Source organism: Oikopleura dioica, chromosome 2, assembly GCF_907165135.1.
Source record: "Oikopleura dioica chromosome 2, OKI2018_I68_1.0, whole genome shotgun sequence".
Classification (NCBI taxonomy): domain Eukaryota; kingdom Metazoa; phylum Chordata; class Appendicularia; order Copelata; family Oikopleuridae; genus Oikopleura; species Oikopleura dioica.
The window spans coordinates 4,356,476-4,374,535 of NC_137292.1; the positions used below are offsets into that span (position 1 = coordinate 4,356,476).

At 41.7% G+C, this 18,060-nt stretch overlaps 5 protein-coding genes across 5 annotated transcripts; 4 read left to right on the plus strand and 1 right to left on the minus strand.

Moving 5' to 3' along the window:
• Positions 1–139: 139 nt before the first annotated feature.
• LOC145696731 (F-box only protein 43-like) lies at positions 140–1,906 on the minus strand. The gene is made up of 6 exons (XM_081773815.1): positions 1,740–1,906; positions 1,643–1,698; positions 1,363–1,601; positions 1,145–1,321; positions 817–1,096; positions 140–677 (listed from the first exon to the last, which is right to left on the minus strand). The coding sequence occupies exons 1-6, from the start codon at positions 1,787–1,789 to the stop codon at positions 451–453; spliced, it is 1,029 nt and encodes a 342-aa protein (XP_081629941.1). The 5' UTR covers positions 1,790–1,906; the 3' UTR covers positions 140–450.
• Positions 1,907–1,930: 24 nt separating this feature from the next.
• Positions 1,931–3,222, plus strand: LOC145696732 (uncharacterized). The gene is made up of 4 exons (XM_081773817.1): positions 1,931–2,100; positions 2,180–2,303; positions 2,349–2,517; positions 2,924–3,222. Exons 1-4 carry the CDS (start codon positions 1,979–1,981, stop codon positions 3,202–3,204), a joined length of 696 nt encoding a protein of 231 aa, XP_081629943.1. The 5' UTR covers positions 1,931–1,978; the 3' UTR covers positions 3,205–3,222.
• Positions 3,211–4,767, plus strand: LOC145696733 (G patch domain-containing protein 4-like). The gene is given in 6 exon segments (XM_081773818.1): positions 3,211–3,388; positions 3,434–3,548; positions 3,593–3,702; positions 3,748–4,056; positions 4,164–4,412; positions 4,415–4,767. Coding segments are annotated over 6 exon segments (1,152 nt in total). The 5' UTR covers positions 3,211–3,295; the 3' UTR covers positions 4,691–4,767.
• A 6,109-nt stretch (positions 4,768–10,876) lies between these two features.
• On the plus strand, positions 10,877–12,611 carry LOC145700732 (solute carrier family 41 member 1-like). Its single transcript, XM_081778055.1, is given in 6 exon segments — positions 10,877–11,158; positions 11,217–11,470; positions 11,540–11,744; positions 11,789–12,042; positions 12,086–12,195; positions 12,235–12,611. Coding segments are annotated over 6 exon segments (1,257 nt in total). The 5' UTR covers positions 10,877–10,883; the 3' UTR covers positions 12,394–12,611.
• Positions 12,612–13,272: 661 nt separating this feature from the next.
• Positions 13,273–18,058, plus strand: LOC145697755 (ral guanine nucleotide dissociation stimulator-like 1). The gene is made up of 12 exons (XM_081774969.1): positions 13,273–13,301; positions 13,742–13,919; positions 13,959–14,087; positions 14,128–14,361; positions 14,407–14,541; positions 14,672–14,929; positions 15,086–15,326; positions 15,373–15,560; positions 15,605–15,879; positions 16,656–16,864; positions 16,956–17,248; positions 17,292–18,058. The coding sequence occupies exons 1-12, from the start codon at positions 13,273–13,275 to the stop codon at positions 17,373–17,375; spliced, it is 2,253 nt and encodes a 750-aa protein (XP_081631095.1). The 3' UTR covers positions 17,376–18,058.
• Positions 18,059–18,060: the final 2 nt, after the last annotated feature.

An 18,060-nucleotide genomic window follows, 5' to 3' on the forward strand; every position in this document is an offset into this window, starting at 1 on the left:
AGATGAATAAGGTGCCCATGTCATATGGGACAGCTGACAGAGTCGAGAAGCCGCTCGCGGCTCCGAGCAAAAAATGAAAAAGCGCGGCTTCTCGATTAACTAGCCAGATATTGCCCCAAAAAATAGGAGAAAAAAACGGTTTTAGAAAAATCATTTATTGAATGAAAAATGTGGGATAGTTTTTCTAGCAGAAAAAAGAGAGGAGGGTAAGAATCACGTACTCTTGATTTGATCTTTGACAGAAAAAAAGGAATGCGGAAAAGTATCAATGTTAGATTGGTTGATGAGGTGCACGCAGATTTTTGGATGATTTGAGGTCTACAGTTTGAGTTTCAATCTTTTGAGCTTGAAACGGTTTCGGATACACAAAGAGTCAGGATTACAAAAGAGGTGTAAAATTCGGTCTGTAACAACTGTTACTGTAATCAATACAGCAGTGTTTTTCGTCGTCTAAAGTCGTCTGACAGAACGTTTCGTCTTGTCGGGAGAAAAGAGCTTGCGCGTGATGGGCTTTGGATTTGGGCACATGCCTTCGCCGTGTGTCCCGCGGCAGAGGCAGCAAAAGACGCGAGAGCAGGAAGAATGGATGCAGATGCCACGGCCGGTCGTCGTTTTCTTTGCGTAGTTTTTGCAGAAAGGGCAGTAGGCGTAGATTTGCTCGCCGTTTACGAGAGAAGCTGAAATCATAAGATAAGAATACTTATTTAGATTCAAACTAAATAGGAAACAAAAACCTGACTCAGGCTACCTGAGGCTGGGCCTGAACCTGTGAAGAAACCTGAGTAAGAGTCCTATTCTAGTGCGGCCCCAAATTACCTTTGACTCTCGCCCAATGTTCCGTTTTCCTCGTCACTGGGCCTCGCAGAACAGCTGCAGTTATGGGCGAATGGGTATTGAGCGACTTTACAGGCGACATTTTTGGCGCCCTGTTCGCGAAAGAATCTCGACTTTTCAGCAGCGAAGCAGTTTTCCAATTTGGAGAGCGATTTCTGTTCAAGTTCTTCTTTTTAATTCTCATTGCTCGCGCATAAGCAGTCAGTGTTTTCTTGTGGCGGCGGGTGATGAACGTCTGCCACGATTTTGAAACTTGCGAACACTAGAATTGGAATTGCCCAACTTGAAACGCTGGAAAAAGGAGACTTACATTGTGGATATCAGGAGCTTCCAGAGCGCCGAAGATTTTGTCACGGATATGGAGCAAATTTTGATCTTCTAGTTTTGCCAAAATATCGAAAGTTTGAGGCGTTTCTTCTTTTTCTGGAGTTCTTGGATCTTTTGCAGGCTGAGGATTTCGTCCCTTGATGCCCTCTGGAGAAGAAAACTGTAAATGATTAAAATCTTATTCAAAAAGAATAAACTTACCATTGCGATTAAGTTTTTAGAGCAAACTTTGGCCGGACTCGCAAATTTCCGCGCTCTATCGCGCAACTCCGGCGTGTTTGGTTCTGATCCCATTCCTTCATCTTCTGAAACACTCATTCTTTTCGACCGGATGACATTCGCGAAGACAGGATTTGAAATTTCAGCGCTAGAATTGGCCTCGTTTCCTTGCATTTTCTTCGGCGAGTTTTTGAAAAACTCTGCTGTTAAGTTTTTCTTTCCTAAAAAACGTCAGTAAGATTTTCTTCAAAAAAGGGTTTACCTTTGTCTATCATTTCTTCAGTCAAACCACGTGACTTTCGAGTTCTCATGCGATCACTAAAAGTTGTTATCCTCAAGAACGAAATTCTATAGCTCACCATTCAGGAGTAATGAAGAGTTTTCTGATGCCAGAGCTGATCTCTGACATTCACCGATTTTTTTCTCGAGTTTTTGATTTTCAATCTTTTTTTGCTCTTTTCCTCCTTTCAAACTTGAAAAATTGATTTTCGTCCCCCGCGATTTCGCATTGTCCGCGCTCGAAGCGTGACTCATCAATTCCTGGCTTTCTTACTCATTTTCCCACAGAGCGCGCCATTTTTAGAAAAATTTAGAAAAGATGCTGAGAGGTGGGCTGAAGCAGTTTTCGGCGCTAGAATTGTCGAAGAGAAGCATTAAGAGATATGCCTGGACGCAGAGAAGACTGGATGTTGATGGTGCTCAAGGATGGGATCATGAAGGGTGAGTTTATTTTCGCTGTGGAATTTCAATTGTTTGAAGATTACAAGAAATCAGATTCGTGTGATAAGTTGCATTTCAGATTCACCAATGTCGACCGAAATTTAACCCGTTTCCACCAGGACACAGCGATGCCAGCCGTGGACGGAGCCACAACTTTTGAAACTGCCGCGAAAGTGCTTGGAAATGGCTGGGTCATCCATAAAGTACCCCTTTCTCCTCCATTTTCTATTCATTTATTTCAATTTCAGCGATCGGGCATCAACAAGAAAAAGTACCGACAAAACGCGACTGGTCAAGAATTCGCAAAATACATGAACCGACGGGTCGTTGCCTCGAATCATCATCACACCATGGCGCACAAGCTCATTCCTCCGAATCAACTCAGACAGCGATGGACAGTTTCCGACCCCTTCAAAGGTACTTATTTCAGTAAAAATTGTATTTTTAAGAGAATTTATACAGACCGCAGGAAAGATATTCTTTAATTAAATATATAAATTACATATAAATACATATTTTTTTAAAAAAACCTGTTATATCAATAAATGGTATTAACTTTTAATGACTCACATTTTGAAGAATCGTTGAAAAATGTCGTTAAATAATTTACCGCTTCATTTTTACAAATTTTTCTGGTGTCCGATGTGATCCACCGCGCTTATATCCCCGAAAGCCAGCTGATAGAAATCTGCCTAGTACATCTCACCCGGCCTTAGTTCATTCCTAAAAGGAAAGAATCTCACCATCTTGTCCACCCTGCCTGCGACTCCGGCCTTTTCCTCTTTCTCATCACATTTTTTACGCGAAATCACGCTCTTTTCAGGCTACGACGACGAAGCGCACATGTGGTACGTTCCAGAAAACATCCCAGTCGAAGATCCAATTCCAAAAACTGCCGAAGAACGCCGCCAACTCTACGTTGCGAAGAAACAGTGGCCAACTCGAGCTCCATGCGGCCGATTGCTAGAAAAAGCAGAGCGACGATCGGATACGACGATGCACGACACCGGAAAACCAAACCCGAATCATAACACAGATCGGTCTTCTGCGCTGAATAGATTTTCTTTCAAGCATAATATTTCGCTGTCTGACTTTCAAAATTAAAAATATAACTCCACTGAATCCTTCCTAAACATCTTCCCTACAGATTGTTGTGACCGAATTTCGTTTGAAAAAGATACTGTAAGCAGCAGTCATGGATTTCGCGACCAAGTACATGGCCGCCAAAGGCTGGACAGCGGGCGACGGTCTTGGCAAAAACAGACACGGTAGAAAAGATCCAGTCAAGGTAAGCTTCTCCAAGGACAAATTGGTTCTCTACTCGCAATTTTAGGTGAAATATAAATTCGACATCAACGGATTGGGACACGATAAAGCGGAATCGGACAAATACAAATGGTGGGAGCGAGCTTTTCAGAGCGCTTCGGATGCTATTCAAGTTGGAAAAGGTTAATTACATTTGCATTCATCTTCTTCTTACGATTCTCTTCAGACAACAAGATTGAAAAAGTCGAGGGAAAGGAGACAATTGTTTCAACTTCCAGACCAATGAGCAAATCATTGAATAAAGCCTTGCTCTACGGCAGTCACTTCGTCAAAGCGGTAAGACTGAAAAGCCGTGGGAAGCGGTCTAAAAATGATTTCAAGGGAGTGATGAGCGGCGGTAAATTCACGAGAGAAGAAAACTCCTCGGATTCAGACTCGTCGTCCGACTCAGAAGACGAAGCAACAAAAGGAAAGATCGTGGAAGTCTCCGACGAAGCCCTTTTCGCCGCTTGTGGAGGAATGACGGGACACAAGGGTGCTCGGCACGGAATCAACATGACGGCCAAACTGGCCAGAATCAAGGAACAAGAGCGACTTGGCCTGGAAAAGATGAAGAATATGTACAAGAAGACAGAAGATGCGGCGAAAGAAGCAGAGAAACAAAAAGAAGAAGCGTTCAACGAATCACTGGTACTTATTGAAATCGAGAAGCCGATTGCAGCTTCGAGCTTCAAGTGAAAGAAGCCGCGAATGCAAGCGGCTTATTGACTTCTCGATTTTTAAACATGTTTTATTAGGAAAAGAGCGCGAAAAAGAAGAAAAAAGCTAGAAAGTTCGAAGAACCTGAAGTCGAAGAAAACATTCCAACAAAGCGAGTCAAAGTCGACGAGGAAAATAATGAAGAAGAAGTCGAAGAGTCCGAAAAGCCGAAAAAGAAAAAGAAGAAAAGCAAGAGCAAGAAAGAGAAGGAGGAACAAATGGTCGAAGAAGTAGAAGCTGAGCTTGAAGGAACGGGTTTTCGAAAGAGCAGCTTTACTCTTCAGTTTTTTGTCTTATTCAAAACTTGAAAACCGCGTTTGAAGAAGTTTCGTTAAAAAAGAAGAAGAAAAAGTCGAAGAAAAAGAAAGTAATCGAGAACGAAGAGGCAGAGGAAAATGATCCTCAAGAAGAGAACAGCGAAGAGCCCAAGAAATCTAAAAAGAAAAAGAAGAGCAAAAAGCAAGAGCTCGAATCGGAAGTAGTAAAGGAAGTCAAAGAAGAGGACGATTCTTCAAGTTCAAAGAAAAAGAAGAAAAAGAGAAAGAAACAGAAAGTCGAAGAGTAAATATTTTTCTCCCTGCAACTCATTTCAACTCTGTTTTATATTGAATAAAAACATGAATGAGTTAAACCTTGAAAAAAATTCCGGATTCAGAAAAAATCTGTAATTTACTATCAGCAATTGCTACAATTTACAAGTGCAATCATGTTTCAAAAGTCACTTAGGATCGTTTTTTTTCGAACTTCAGCGTCATTTTACGTTTTCACATTGAAATTTTTATCGCCCGTGCAAATTTCACTGGCTTTTTCGTTCGTTTCGCCCTGGAAACGCCCCGTTCAATTCACGAGAAAATGATATTCTTTCGATTTTATCTTGCTCTAATCCCTATCTTCGGTGCAATCATCAGATCTTGCCCTTCGTTTGTCACCTAATTTCCGCTGCCCTCTACCCTTTTTTCAGTGATCAGAACGCATCCGACGAGTGCAACGGAAAATGTCGAATGATTTACACAAATTGCCGTACCTTTTGCGAGACGATTTCCTGCGAAGAAGCATGTTCCGATGAATACTCTTCTTGCCAAGACGACTGTCCCTGTGGTGCGAACTGTCCTGAAGGTTGTGTCGGCTGCGAGAGTGAATTTTGTCCGAAGAGGAAGTATTTGACAGTCATCGGGGACTACTATAACGAGCGAATGAGCTATGTTACGGCAACGGATGGATCTTACAGGGACGGATTTTGATCTTCTTATCTGAACATTTGAATTTTACAAATTTAATGGGCCGTTATCAAGAAGCTTTAGTAGGGGGTCATCAGTTTGGCCGACCCTTTCTATAAGCCCAGGGCTGCACAATTGGATTGGAATCCAATTGGTTTCCAATTCCAATTGGATTGGATTGGTAAATTGGTTGGAAAAAAGGCGGAAAAATCAGGGTCTGTCCAATTGGACAGCCCTTCCAATTGGAAAATGGGGGTCCAATTGGCAACTGGTCGCCAATTGGTAAATTGGCAAAATGATTGGATCAAAGCACCTCTTTCCATGCGGAAATGCCAGATTATGCTTGAATCAGTGCCCCAAACGACCAGTTGGGCAATAATTTTCGATCTTAAAGTCAAAAGAATCGGACTGATGGTGGGATTTTCGATAGATAAGGGCTATAAAAATAAGTTTCGAGGGACTTTTGATTCAGTTAGAGGAGGAAGAGGGCAAAAATAGTTGTAAAGAATGCAAAAATTAGCGAAATTTAGGAATTTTCCTCGGCGAGGGCTTGCCCAACTGCCCGAAAGCGCTGAATTGCCCAAAAGTGCCCATATTGGCAATATGATATTGCTCAAATCATTTGGGCCAAATGACCGAAATGCCCGCTCTTTCCCGGCTAAATTTTAGGGGCTTAGCTGTCCGAATGCTCGGCCGAACGCTTTTTCCCCGAATGCCCGATGCCGATTCGCTTAAAAAATTCTCTCGTTTGTAAATTTTAAAGGATTATTTTAAATGAACTCTTTAAAAAAACTGAATTTTCCAATTAAAATCCGATTTTCCATTGGAATTTGGCTGTCCAATTGGAAAACTCGTGCCAATTGGAAGCAAGATTCCAATTGCCGATAGGTCCGCCAAATTCCAATTGGAAATTGGAATTGGATTGGAGTTTGGTTGGATTGGCAAAATTTGGGTTGGATTGGATTGGCAGTTGGTTGGAAAAATCCAAATTTTTTTGCCAATTGTGCAGCCCTGATAAGCCTAACCTAGGGGTCAAAATCCGCGAAAGAAACGATACTTTTTACCGAACACCTTCCGTTTCTCCAACTGATGGCTACCTCCACAACGCTGGATACGCATTCATAAAGGACCAACTGTACATTTTCGGTGGAAACACCGACGAGTACAAGATCGCCAAACTTCTCGGCTGCGAATTCAAAGAATTGGAACTAAAGCTCCTCCGACACTTCCGCGCGAATACTGGCACGCTTCAAACGACTGCTGATCATTCTCAAGTGTTCATTTGCTTCAGTTGGGCTGTTGGAATGTGTCAAATCTTCGACGAAACAAGCGTGGTGGAGAGCAGCTACAAATCAGCGCACGATCATAAATACGGCTGCCTGGGATTGTATGAAGGATCGATCATTGCTGTTGGCGGTTATTCCGGGAAGAAGGTCGAGTTTTATCGACCATCTGGCTGGGAAAATTCAATAGTAAATGGGTTGACTCCAGAACAACAGCTCTACAAAGGGCTTCGAACTAAAGCAGCGGTTTTATTTTGTCTGCTATAAAATCCAGCTCTTTTTCAACCCCGAAATAGACCATCCGCGAGAACTGAGATATCAAACTTGTCTGAATCTTCCGGAAGGTGTCTTGACTCTCGGAGGCGGTTGGGCTGGCGAATACTTTTCCGACATCTATATTTTCAAGCAAATGCGATGGAATCAAGTCGGCCAACTTTCATCGGTGAAAGAACCTGCTTTGAATTAGCTTTTTATTCAATTTTAGCCAAAACGATCCGTCACTGCTTATTTCCTTGATGACCACATTTTCTCATTTCCTGGAGATGTTCTGTAAGCTGTATTCGAATTGTCACTTATTAACTTGATTTTAAGACCTCTTGATGTCGAAAAAATGAGCTTCAACGACAATTTGGTCGACGACCGAGTGATTCTGTTCAACCATACGAATGCTGTCACGCATCCAATTGTTTTTGAGTCTTCTGTTGATTTATGCAGATGAATAAAGACATACAGTGAATGAAAATTTACGGAAACTGACAACCAGACGGAGAAGCGTCTCGTAGCCATGCGCGGGTAAATGATAGAGAAAAAGCACGTGAAGACTCCAACTGGTGCGCTTGGTTTCAGATAGTTCAGAGTAAACGGCAAACCGGCTAAAATTCTGGTGTGTCATTATTCGATAACAGCCAGGCGGTTTGCTACAAAAGTTGCTTCCCAGCGCGAACGCAGTGGAAGTACACAATTCTGAGGAATTGCGGAATATTGAATACCGAAAGGAGACGCCTCAAAGGTCCGGCCTCTCTCTCTGAATTGATCTTTATGGTGTCTGTGTCGCTGGCCTCGAAAAAAAAATTGACGACTCCCCTTTTTCACTTCAGCTTGATAAGAGTCCCCTCGATCGATATTTCACACAATTAACGTCATTATGAGTGACTGTTTTTAAATCAAAAATGTTTATTAAAAATATAAATCAATATTTTATGAAATCATGATTTTTTTGAGAGACTCTGATCAAACATCTTCAATTTTCAGTTTTTTGAATCAGTACTCCCAACTTGGGAGTCCCAACAGAGATAATAACATGACCGATTGAACCTACTTTTGGTGAATTGTTAGTTTGAACTTTATTCGTTAAAGTTGCCCCTCTCTTGAGATAGGGCAGTGATTTAGTCGTTTTTAGCCTCAGAGTCCAGTGCTCTTATATGGATTTTAATCATAGTATGATCATCCGAAGAAATTCATATATGCCTCATCTTCAGCTTAATCCCTGTCGTTCACCAATAACCCCATATCTCCTGTTAAAACACGGTTTTATGGTGCTTCGGAGGAATATTATAAATTCTGAACTTACGAAGCAAGCAGTATTTTTCTGAATCAAGAAATCAACGCTTTATTATCCCATTAAACTGTTTATAAAAGAAGTAGCTTTGACAACAGGACTTTTGCCTTTCTCATGTGGAGCTTCAACCTTCGCGATTACTTCAGGATTGCCAAAGATGATCCCGCCGAATTCGTTTCGGTTATCAAGCAAGTCAGCGCTCAGCAGTGCCTTGCAAGGATTTTCAAGAGAAGCAAAATGTGGGAAGATTGTCTGATTGAATCCTTGGCTTAATGTTTCCAGTATTCGCACTTGTATGAACATCTTTTTAGGTTTATATAGAGTCTTCTGAGCGTAATTATGTTGCATGCTTAACTATCAAAAACCTTTGAACGGCAACCTGTGTAGAAAACCTGACTCAGGATTCGTAAATTCTTTAATGAAAAAAGAAGCCTCGCAGCTTTGAGGCCTTGATTCCTGACTCAGGTTTTCTACGCAGGTTTCCGAGCCTAGACCCTAACTCATTTAATAAACCTTCCATTACTACCAAGCATGCTTCTGTAAAAAGCCAGGGATGTACCAGAAACAAGCCCGTTCAAAAGTAAAAAGAAGCGATTCATATTTTCTTTTTCTCGAAAAATTGATTGATTGAATTGATGCATGTGTTCTTTTTATACATCAGCTGTGAATATCTGAGTTGTTTTATTTGCATATTCAGGCGTCTTTGATCAAGGATGAACAAGAGGTACCTTGAGCATTCATATCTGCTTCATATTTTATGACATTTGATGCTTCTAAACGTGGCTCGACGCAGCCAAAAAACAAAAGGTTTGAGTGCTTGATCCCTGTTTTTCTTGGATCGCTTCAAATTCTCAATTATCGTCGTTCTATTTTTTCTTTATTTATTTACAGTTTGATCTCACAGGCACTTTTTGCAAGTAGTAGGACAGGCAAAGGAGATATATTTCTTGCCACAGTCGGATTTTAGATCTTTGCATGCGTCGTCAATATCTGGCTTGAAATCGCACTCAACGGGGAATTTCGCGTAATTTGGATTTCGCTCTTTTTGGTGGTCGAAAATGAGCTTCTTTGCTTTTGGATTATTCGTCGAGATTGTGAGAAAAAAGACTTTGGAAAGCTTCATCTTTTCGGTTTAAAATTTTATCAATTTTGAAAATTCTAGAGCTGGGGACGCTTATATAGAGGGAGGGGGAGGAAATTCTTGAGAAATGGTAGCGCTGGCAGAGCGTGACAAAAACGCCCGAATGTCCGGGACAACGGTGAAAAGCTGTGGCTTTTGGCGGCAGGTTCCATTTGCGGGCACGAAATCGTGATTTTCGACCAAACCTCTCAAGGGAAGTTTTTCGGATGGGGCGAGAAATTGAAGATTCTGAGATTTCGCATTTCCGTGATTTGAACTTTGAGAAAAGGCTCTTGCTTATTCTTGCTCACAAGTTGCAGCTTTTTACGGCTCACTAGTGTTATTGCTTCTTTCATCTTTTTTTCACAAGATGCAAAAAGAATTGGGGATCAGAATCTGATACGAATTCATCAAATTGCGTTTTTTGATTCGCGACATCGTAAGAAATACACTTTCAGGTTAGCTTTCTTTGTTGATTTCATAAAAAGACGAAGCTTTATTTTTGTTTTCCCTAATCATCTAATTCTAAAAAATGCCTTGTACAACGGGCATGCCGCATGCTGCATGCAAAAATGAGCAGAAAATGCCCGGAAGATCTGGGCCAGGACAATATTGGAATTGGTCCACTCTGAATTCTTTAGAATCCGGTAGCGGGCCGCGCGGATCGCCCTGGGAAAATCCGACGCACCCACGCGCCACATTTTTTTAAAAAGAGAAAAATTAAAATTCTTTCAATAAATCTGTCAAGGACTCTTCCCAATTCGATAAATTTTGACGCAATAAACACTTTTTAGTAAAATATATGAGTTCATTAGTGTGTATAATTTACACAGTATAAATCAATGAATTGTCCGATCTTTATTATCTCCGAGTCTGAACATCCTGCTGTGCCTCTTATCCGATTACAGTAACTCATCAATCTGACTAACATTTCCTCGCTGTTCTCTATCCTCGTGATTCTATTCCATTTAGGCCACGAAATTTTGCTCATTTTCGCAAAATTCCAACTGGCCATTTCTCATAGTACGCCCAAAACGTTCAAAAATGTTTTCTTTTCAGAAATCGCCAAAAACTAAATGACTTATCGACGGAAAGAGATCGTTGCCTGAAATCCCCTTATCTTCCTTTTCCCCTTTTTTTATTCAAAGAGGAAGAAAAATGATTTCTCCCTCGGGATACGAACCCCTTTCGTCGGAAAACGAAAAGCAACTCGAAAGTACCGAACTCTCCGAAGTAACGACTAAAGAAAATGAGAACGAAGAACGAAGAAAAATGCTAGAATCGGGAAGAAAAGAAGCGATTTTACATGAACCCGAAGTTTCGATGATTCAGGAAGCGATTTTCAAAAAGCTCGGCTCGGCAACCTGGGTAGAAAACCTGAGTCAGAGTCCTTAAGAGTCTAGAAAGCTGATCTCTGAATCAGGTTTTCTACGTCGGTTGTCGATCCAAGTAAATATGAGGCTGTTCTTTTGAAAAGCTACGCTTTTCGGCTAAATTCTAGAATATTTTGCATAACGCTATTTATGGTGTTTTCTTAGTAAATAAATGTTCAGTTTGAAAATCTTTAAAAGCGCGAGAGCATGTGTTCAATCGCTTCAGAAATGTTCATCCCGTTCTTCTTCGCTGGCGTGGGAATGGTCCTCGCAGGACTAGAACTCGACAAAGTCCAGCACTGGACCAGCTTTCAAGAAGTTAACGGACTCTACATTCTCGTTCCTCCGCTGCTTGGACTCAAGGGAAATATTGAAATGACGCTGGCTTCGCGGCTTTCTACTGCAGCGAATTTGAAGATTCTGGATCAGTGGGATTCGCTAAAGAAGATTGTCTTTGGGAACTTGGCGCTTTGTCAGTGTCAGTTACGGCGTTCAAACTCGATGAAATAAACGAAAAACTTTCGTTTAATCTAAGAAAAGATAAATTTGAACGCTATAAAAGGCGCTGGTGGTTTCGTTTCTTGTTTCTATCGTGGCGATTTTATTCAACTGGGTTCCCACTGGCGAATTCGACTTGAAAGAAGGCCTTCTTCTGACGTGTTCGGCGATGCTGACCGCCTCTCTTGCTTCTGCTGTGCTGGGAACAGTAATGGTGCTCGTGGTCATTGTCAGCTTGAAAATGAAAATCAATCCAGACAATGTTGTGACTCCCATCGCCGCTAGTTTAGGAACTGGTTCATAATCTCGAGTCGAAATTCTCGACTTTCCAAGACTAGAGAGACAAAACTGAACCGAGAGAATAGGCGACTTGATAACTCTCTGGCTTCTTGCGGTTCTCGCGCAGTTTTTCTACAATTTCCCGGACGGAGAATTCTTCGTCATGCCACTAATCTGCGGAATTGGCGTTTTGCTCATTCCGTTTTGGGCCTGGATTGCTTACAGAAATGAGTATACTAATGAGGTGCTAACAAACGGTTGGGAACCTGTCATTGCTGCTATGATCATCAGGTCAGTCCGAGCTTTCATTTGCTTTCTTTAACCTTAAATTCTAGCTCTGGCGGTGGTTTCATCCTTGACCACGCTCTTTCTTCAAATCCTGGCGTAGCTGTGTTTGCTCCTCTGATCAATGGTGTCGGAGGAAACCTGGTAGCAGTCTTTTCAAGCCGTTTGTCAACGAATCTACATTTGAATTGCCAACGAGGGGAGCTTCCCACCGAATTTAGTACGGGCTGCGTTCATCCGTGCTTTCTTTTCTGCGGAACGAACAATCCGCAAGTCAAGGCGGCAAATGTCATGCTGCTTCTAGGTAGGAAAGCAAAAGGAGAAGCCGTTTTATTGTAAAAATTCAGTTATTCCGGGACAGCTGGCCTTTCTGAGCGTGATCAACTTGATCGAAGCTGGTCACGTGGCCATAACTATGCCTTTCGTGGTTCTTTATCTTATCGCTTCCATGCTACAGGTACTCGAATTCTCGTGTCAAATTCAATCATTCACCTAGGTAATAATTCTTCTTCACATCGCCTGGTGGCTCGTCCATCGCGTCTGGTCTTCCGGAGATGATCCTGACTCCGTCGCGATTCCCTATCTGACCGCTTTTGGCGATCTCATTGGCGTCGGCCTCCTCACCCTTGCCTTTTCAGTTTTACCTTCTGTATAAAAAATTGATACTATTTTTTCCTTGTATAAAACTCACCTACTTTCCTGTATGATTTTAACTACTTTCCTTCGCAAGTTTCAAAGTACGCTTCTTATCTTCTTAAAAATACGAAAAACCCTGATCCCAAATACCGAAAAATGTCTTTCTTTCTGTAGCTACCCAGACCAACGACTTCTATTTATGATTAAATCTTTCGATAAAAATATGCGTCTTCCTCGATTTCATAGCGTAAAAATGAGTAATTCTCCTTTTGAAAGGGTAGATTTGCTCGATTTTCGATTTTTCATGGTTGAAATATTCCGTTGAATTGAGCGAGCTAAAGTTAAGTGTGATGAGACCATCGAAGAAATAAAATAAAGATGCCAGCGCAGCTCTGAGCCTCGGCCCGTGATGGAGAGTCGCTTGAGCGTCCTTTGATGCTCAATTTCCGTGGTTTTTCAAGAAAGTGCGCAGCAGGGGCTCAACTTCCAACGCATCCGTCAGCTCGAGAAACAGGTACTTTTCCATGCACACTATTCTTTATGATAAAAACAGCGATAATTTCAGTACGTGCATATAATTTTGCTAATTTTGTCTTAGAACGCGGGACATGGATTTCAATTTTAGATACAGATGTAATTGATCTTGGTTGTTTTGACTTGAAAATTAAGTTTTATATAACTCGTAGTAATAACTTGTAAATTAGAAATTTATTTGTTTATATTTCTGGCCTTCCCATTCAAGTTGATTGATTGATAATATGCTGATTTTGTTGTGTTAAAGATTATAACATCAATAAATACTCTTGCGACTGCCAGCAGTGCCAGCTGAAAGTTACATATCACAGGGAAAATTTCAATCATAAATTTGAGATTAAAACAGTTGCCGGTATAAGTTCACATGGTGTCGCTGGCTCTTAGCATAATCAAGTACGTGTATCTTAGAAGAATATTCATGTGCCCCTCTAGGACTGTAGTCTCTTTCGTCAGCATATCTTTCTTCATCTCCCCATCTCATGAATCCTAATTTAATCAGTATTACTGACGTGAAATGCATGACTCACGACGGTCGTAACACTCCTTTCACACAGCATATCTCCCCTTTTGCATCAAGCCATCGTCATCGTAAAAAATCGAGAGAATGCTAAAATGGGCAAAAACAAGGCGAAAACGGAAATCTCATAAACCAACCGTCGAGGATTTTTCTTCCATTTCGTCCGGGCTCACGAGACAATCAATTTACATTAGCGCTGAATATTTCTTGAGCCTTTATTCAAGTCCCTTATTTCTCAAAATCTAACTCTTCAATCCGCCCCGCCCCGAAAGATCTCCAAATTTCCGGGTCCGCGATTTTCATTATTCAATTTAAGTACTTCCGAAGAGCTCCAGTCGTCCAAAGAACTCTCGCCACTGAGTTACTTTCAAGAAGATGAAAGCACACGCGCCTGGGGCGACGAGCTTAGCGGAGATCTTCTCTACACCATCATTCTCAGACGAGTCAGATACTCAAAGAACTCGGATGAAGGCTTACAGTGGGAAACTCAAAAGGTAATCACAATTGCTTTCATAAAGTTTTGACACCCTCAGGTTCGCCTGCTGAAAGCTGGAAGTCTTGAACGACTCGTCGACCACCTTGCTGCTGCTTTTCTCCACGATGATGTCAACTTCTTGTCTATATTTCTCTCAACCTATCGTACTTTTGTCACTCCCCTCGAGGTGAGAAAGGTCCATCTTCCCTCCTCATCGTTTAATTCAGGCTTTGGATATGCTTATCCTCCGCTACGAAAATTTGTCCAACGAAGAAACGGCCAAAACACTCGCTCCAAGCGTCGATTCCAAGGAATCATATTCCAAGTCGGATTGCGAAGCCATCAAAGCCTCCATTCTTCGCGTTATGGAGCTCTGGATTGAAAGACATCCAGAGGATTGGCAACAGCCGCCAAAATATGTTCTCGTGCAGCAGACCCTCAAATTTTGTAATAAATATAAGGTAAGTTGAAAGACGAAGAAATCAATTTGAAAGTTGATACCTTAGTCGGAGACAGAAGATCTTGAACGCAAGACGCGAAAAACGCTCCACGATGCTCGACGAAAGCAAAACAAAAATGTAAGCCCATTATCACTCGCTCCAACAAAAGAAACCGACCTGGATAGAACTTCTGTAAATAAGGCACGGCTTGAATAACGAAAGAAATAAGTTGAAATTCTGAGACGTAATGCCAGCTTTTCAATCTTGACGAAACAGTATCTATGGCGAAATGACGCTTTAGTATCTTTCAATTTCAAACCCTTGAATCAAGGATGCTGCTTTATTTTTCCTCCGCCACATGTCCGAAAGCGACATCGCCAAAAGTCTGCTTGCTTACGACGTCCGTCTCTTTCGCCGCGTTATTCCTTGGCAATGTCTTGGATCTGTCTGGAGCCGGCGGGGTACGGGCGCTGAAATCTCAACCGTTAAAGCAACTGTCAAACAGTTCAATCATGTTGTCTATATTGTCCTCGCTACGGTTTTGTCGCCCTGCTTGAGTGTCAGTCAGAGGGCGAAAATTGTCGAAAAGGTACACTCTAATTTAAATGAAGAAATGGAGATGCTTTAGCCGGGTCTCTTCGCGGGATCTACAATTGAGAGTATTTTACTCCTGATTGAATACTCTCTTCACCCACCTCTTTTCGACCTTCCTTTTTCTAAAACTCCTCCATAAATCCGTTTTTAGTGGGTAAAAGTCTCCGAAGAAAGCCGCGCGTTGAAGAACTTTTCCTCCCTCCGAGCCATTCTTTCTGGTCTTCAAACTCACGCCGTCTATCGCTTGAAGAAAACCTGGGAAGCGGTTCCTGAGCCTGTCAAGAAGAACTTCGACAAGCTTCACGACGAAATGAAGTCAGAATCAAAGTCTGATCATGAAAGCTCAAGTGTTCCGTATCTCGGGACTTTTTTGCATGATTTGATGATGTTGGGTACGTTTTCATTCGTACTTTACTGATAATAATCATGCTTTTTAAGATACGGCCCATACAGATCTGCTAAAAGGCTTGATTAACTTTGAGAAGAGAAGGAAAGAATTTGAGCTTTTAACGATGATTTCTCTTCTTCAAATGGGATGCGAAAAGCATGAAAAACAACAGCCTTCTCAAGATTTTGAGCAATTTATTTCTCTTATTCAACCGCTTACTGATGAACAAGGCTTCGAGGTAAGCTACAACTGATATTCCTTGATGATAAACGGCAAATTTAGCTGTCCCAAATGGCTGAAGGCGGAGGAAAGTCGCTAGAACAAGAGCCTGTGAAGTGGGGTTCCCTCCTTCAGCATAGTTTCAGCACTTTGATGGACGATTCTGATTCCGACACCATCTCCGAGCCCCATCCGAAAATGGCCTCAAGCGCGTTGCTCGACCTAAAGTCTCCCCGTATTAGTACCGTCTCTCACAACAACAACTCGTCGAATCCGAGTGGCCTTGCCTCGCCCACCAACGCTCGTCTAAATTCATCCTCGACTCTTCCCCAAAATACGAGCCAATCCTAGGTCTAGGATGGGGGGTGATCGCTGGAGATCCGAAATGAGGCGCTCGAGATGAATCACCGATGAGTGGAGCGCGGGTTGTTTGGATCTCCAGAGCGCGGAGATCGAAGCTCGATCTCCAAATGAATCCCAGGGGTTCTGTCGATCTCCAGTTTTCGGTGATCGGAGCTCTGAATTTTCTCGAGCATGGATTTTTCTCGATTAAATTCATATTTTGCAGAGACTTTGCGGGTCAGTATCTCAGAAAATAATAATTTCTAATGCTAATCTTCAAGAAATTATCGCTCACCCACCGAGCTGAGTCTTTGGAAATTGTAACCGAACCAATTTTAAAATTATGTGATTTCAAGTGTTCAAAAATTTTGAAAACCATCTTATTGAGAAAAATACTCGAGCAGAGATAGTAAATAGTACAGTTTTTATCCAAAATTACAATCCATGCACTTGATTTGACAAAAGATTTGAAATCTACACTGGAGAATAAGTATTGCCTGAGATTTTTAAGTTGATCCGGCAGTCGCTTCTGATATCAGTAGGCTGGCAGAAGATTGTTTTAAAGTGACTCATCCGACTTCCGGGATAAAAAATTTTTGGATCTCCAAGAAGTGGAGATCGAGAGTGGTGATCGATCACCGCAATTTCGGGGTGGAGATCCCGCGGATCTCCACGCAATCGGAGATCCAAACAACCCGCGCACCACTCATTGGTGATTCCTCTCGAGCGCCTCATTTCGGATCTCCGACGATCACCCCCGATCCTAGACCTAGAGCCAATCTGCGTCTTCCATAAATTATGTGATCGTCAGAATCACCGTGCAGGATCCGTTGATCGATTTAAACGGCGTCAATTACAGATGTATCCGTGTATCAGAACATGATCGCGTCAAATCTGTCTTGGCACTTGGCCTCGCGAAGCATAATTTAATCCACGAGCTTCCGTCCTGTTGGAATTTGATTCAGAAGCTGAAGAACAAAGGTAATTTCTTAATCGAAGGCTAATGTGTTGAATGAACAAGTGTTCCTCAGGGCCCATCACATGATCTCCACATTCTCACAATATGTTTTAGAGCTGCCCCTGCCCGACAGCACAAATGTTTTTCACGCAATGGACAAGTCTCTCCCAGACGGGCAGCTGGAATTCATTCTCAGAAGAAAAACGCATGACGAAATTCACGAGGCCGAGAAGCTCCAGAGGCAGAAAAAGTCGAAGCTTTACGGAGCGCAGACGGCTACTGTTTCCGGGATGACGATTCCTCCTTCTCTTCTTTCGCCTTTGCCGGGGAAGGCTCAGGTAAAGGTCGAGAGGAAGGAGTCTGTAGCGCAGAAGATAGGATCCGTTTCTATGGCTAACCTAGGAAAGGTAAGTTATCCTCAAGAAAAGTCAAGCTTATCAATTTTTTCAGGAAGAAACAGCGAAAAACGGCAGCTCTTCGGTGAAATCCAAGTCATTATCAACCATGACAAGCATAACTCGAACAAACAAGTGACCTCATCTCTTTCTGTGTATCTGAAAACTACTGAATCCCAAAACACCAATTTGTGACCTCACAAACCAGATAAGGCAGGTTTCAAACCTCCTGTCTATTTATTATTATTAATTTTATTTCATTTCTATTTTTACCTTTTCATCAATTTTCAACTCGTGTTTATTGCGATCTTTTTTTCTGTAAAATTCGCTTAAAATCATCAACCCATCTTTGCCGGTATCTTTTTATTAATATTATTATAATATTATACCTACGACTAATTTATAACTGGAAAAAACAGGCTCCTTCTTACAGCAGGTATGCAGTATCTATTAACTTAACTGAGCCATAATCCAGGAAGGAGGCTTATCATCGCACCGGTGCTTTTTTCGCCAAAAAAATAACTCTCATTTAACTTTGAAACTTCTTCTTTTCTGTGAAACTTTCATCTTTCTTCCTTCTCACTCCATTTCTCCCCAAACTGAAACCTAACTGAAATAACAAATAAACAATTCCAGAGTTCAAAATATTCAAATTATTTCATCCAAACATCTTTTTCTGTGAATATTTTTGAAGAACCTAACTTATCACTATTTCTGCCGGTACTGAAAACCCTGAAGTACGTACTGATCTTACCTAAAGTTTGCTTTTCTTTTCTCATTGCTTTCATTTGGAATATCATTAAATGATTATTCGAATTTCAACC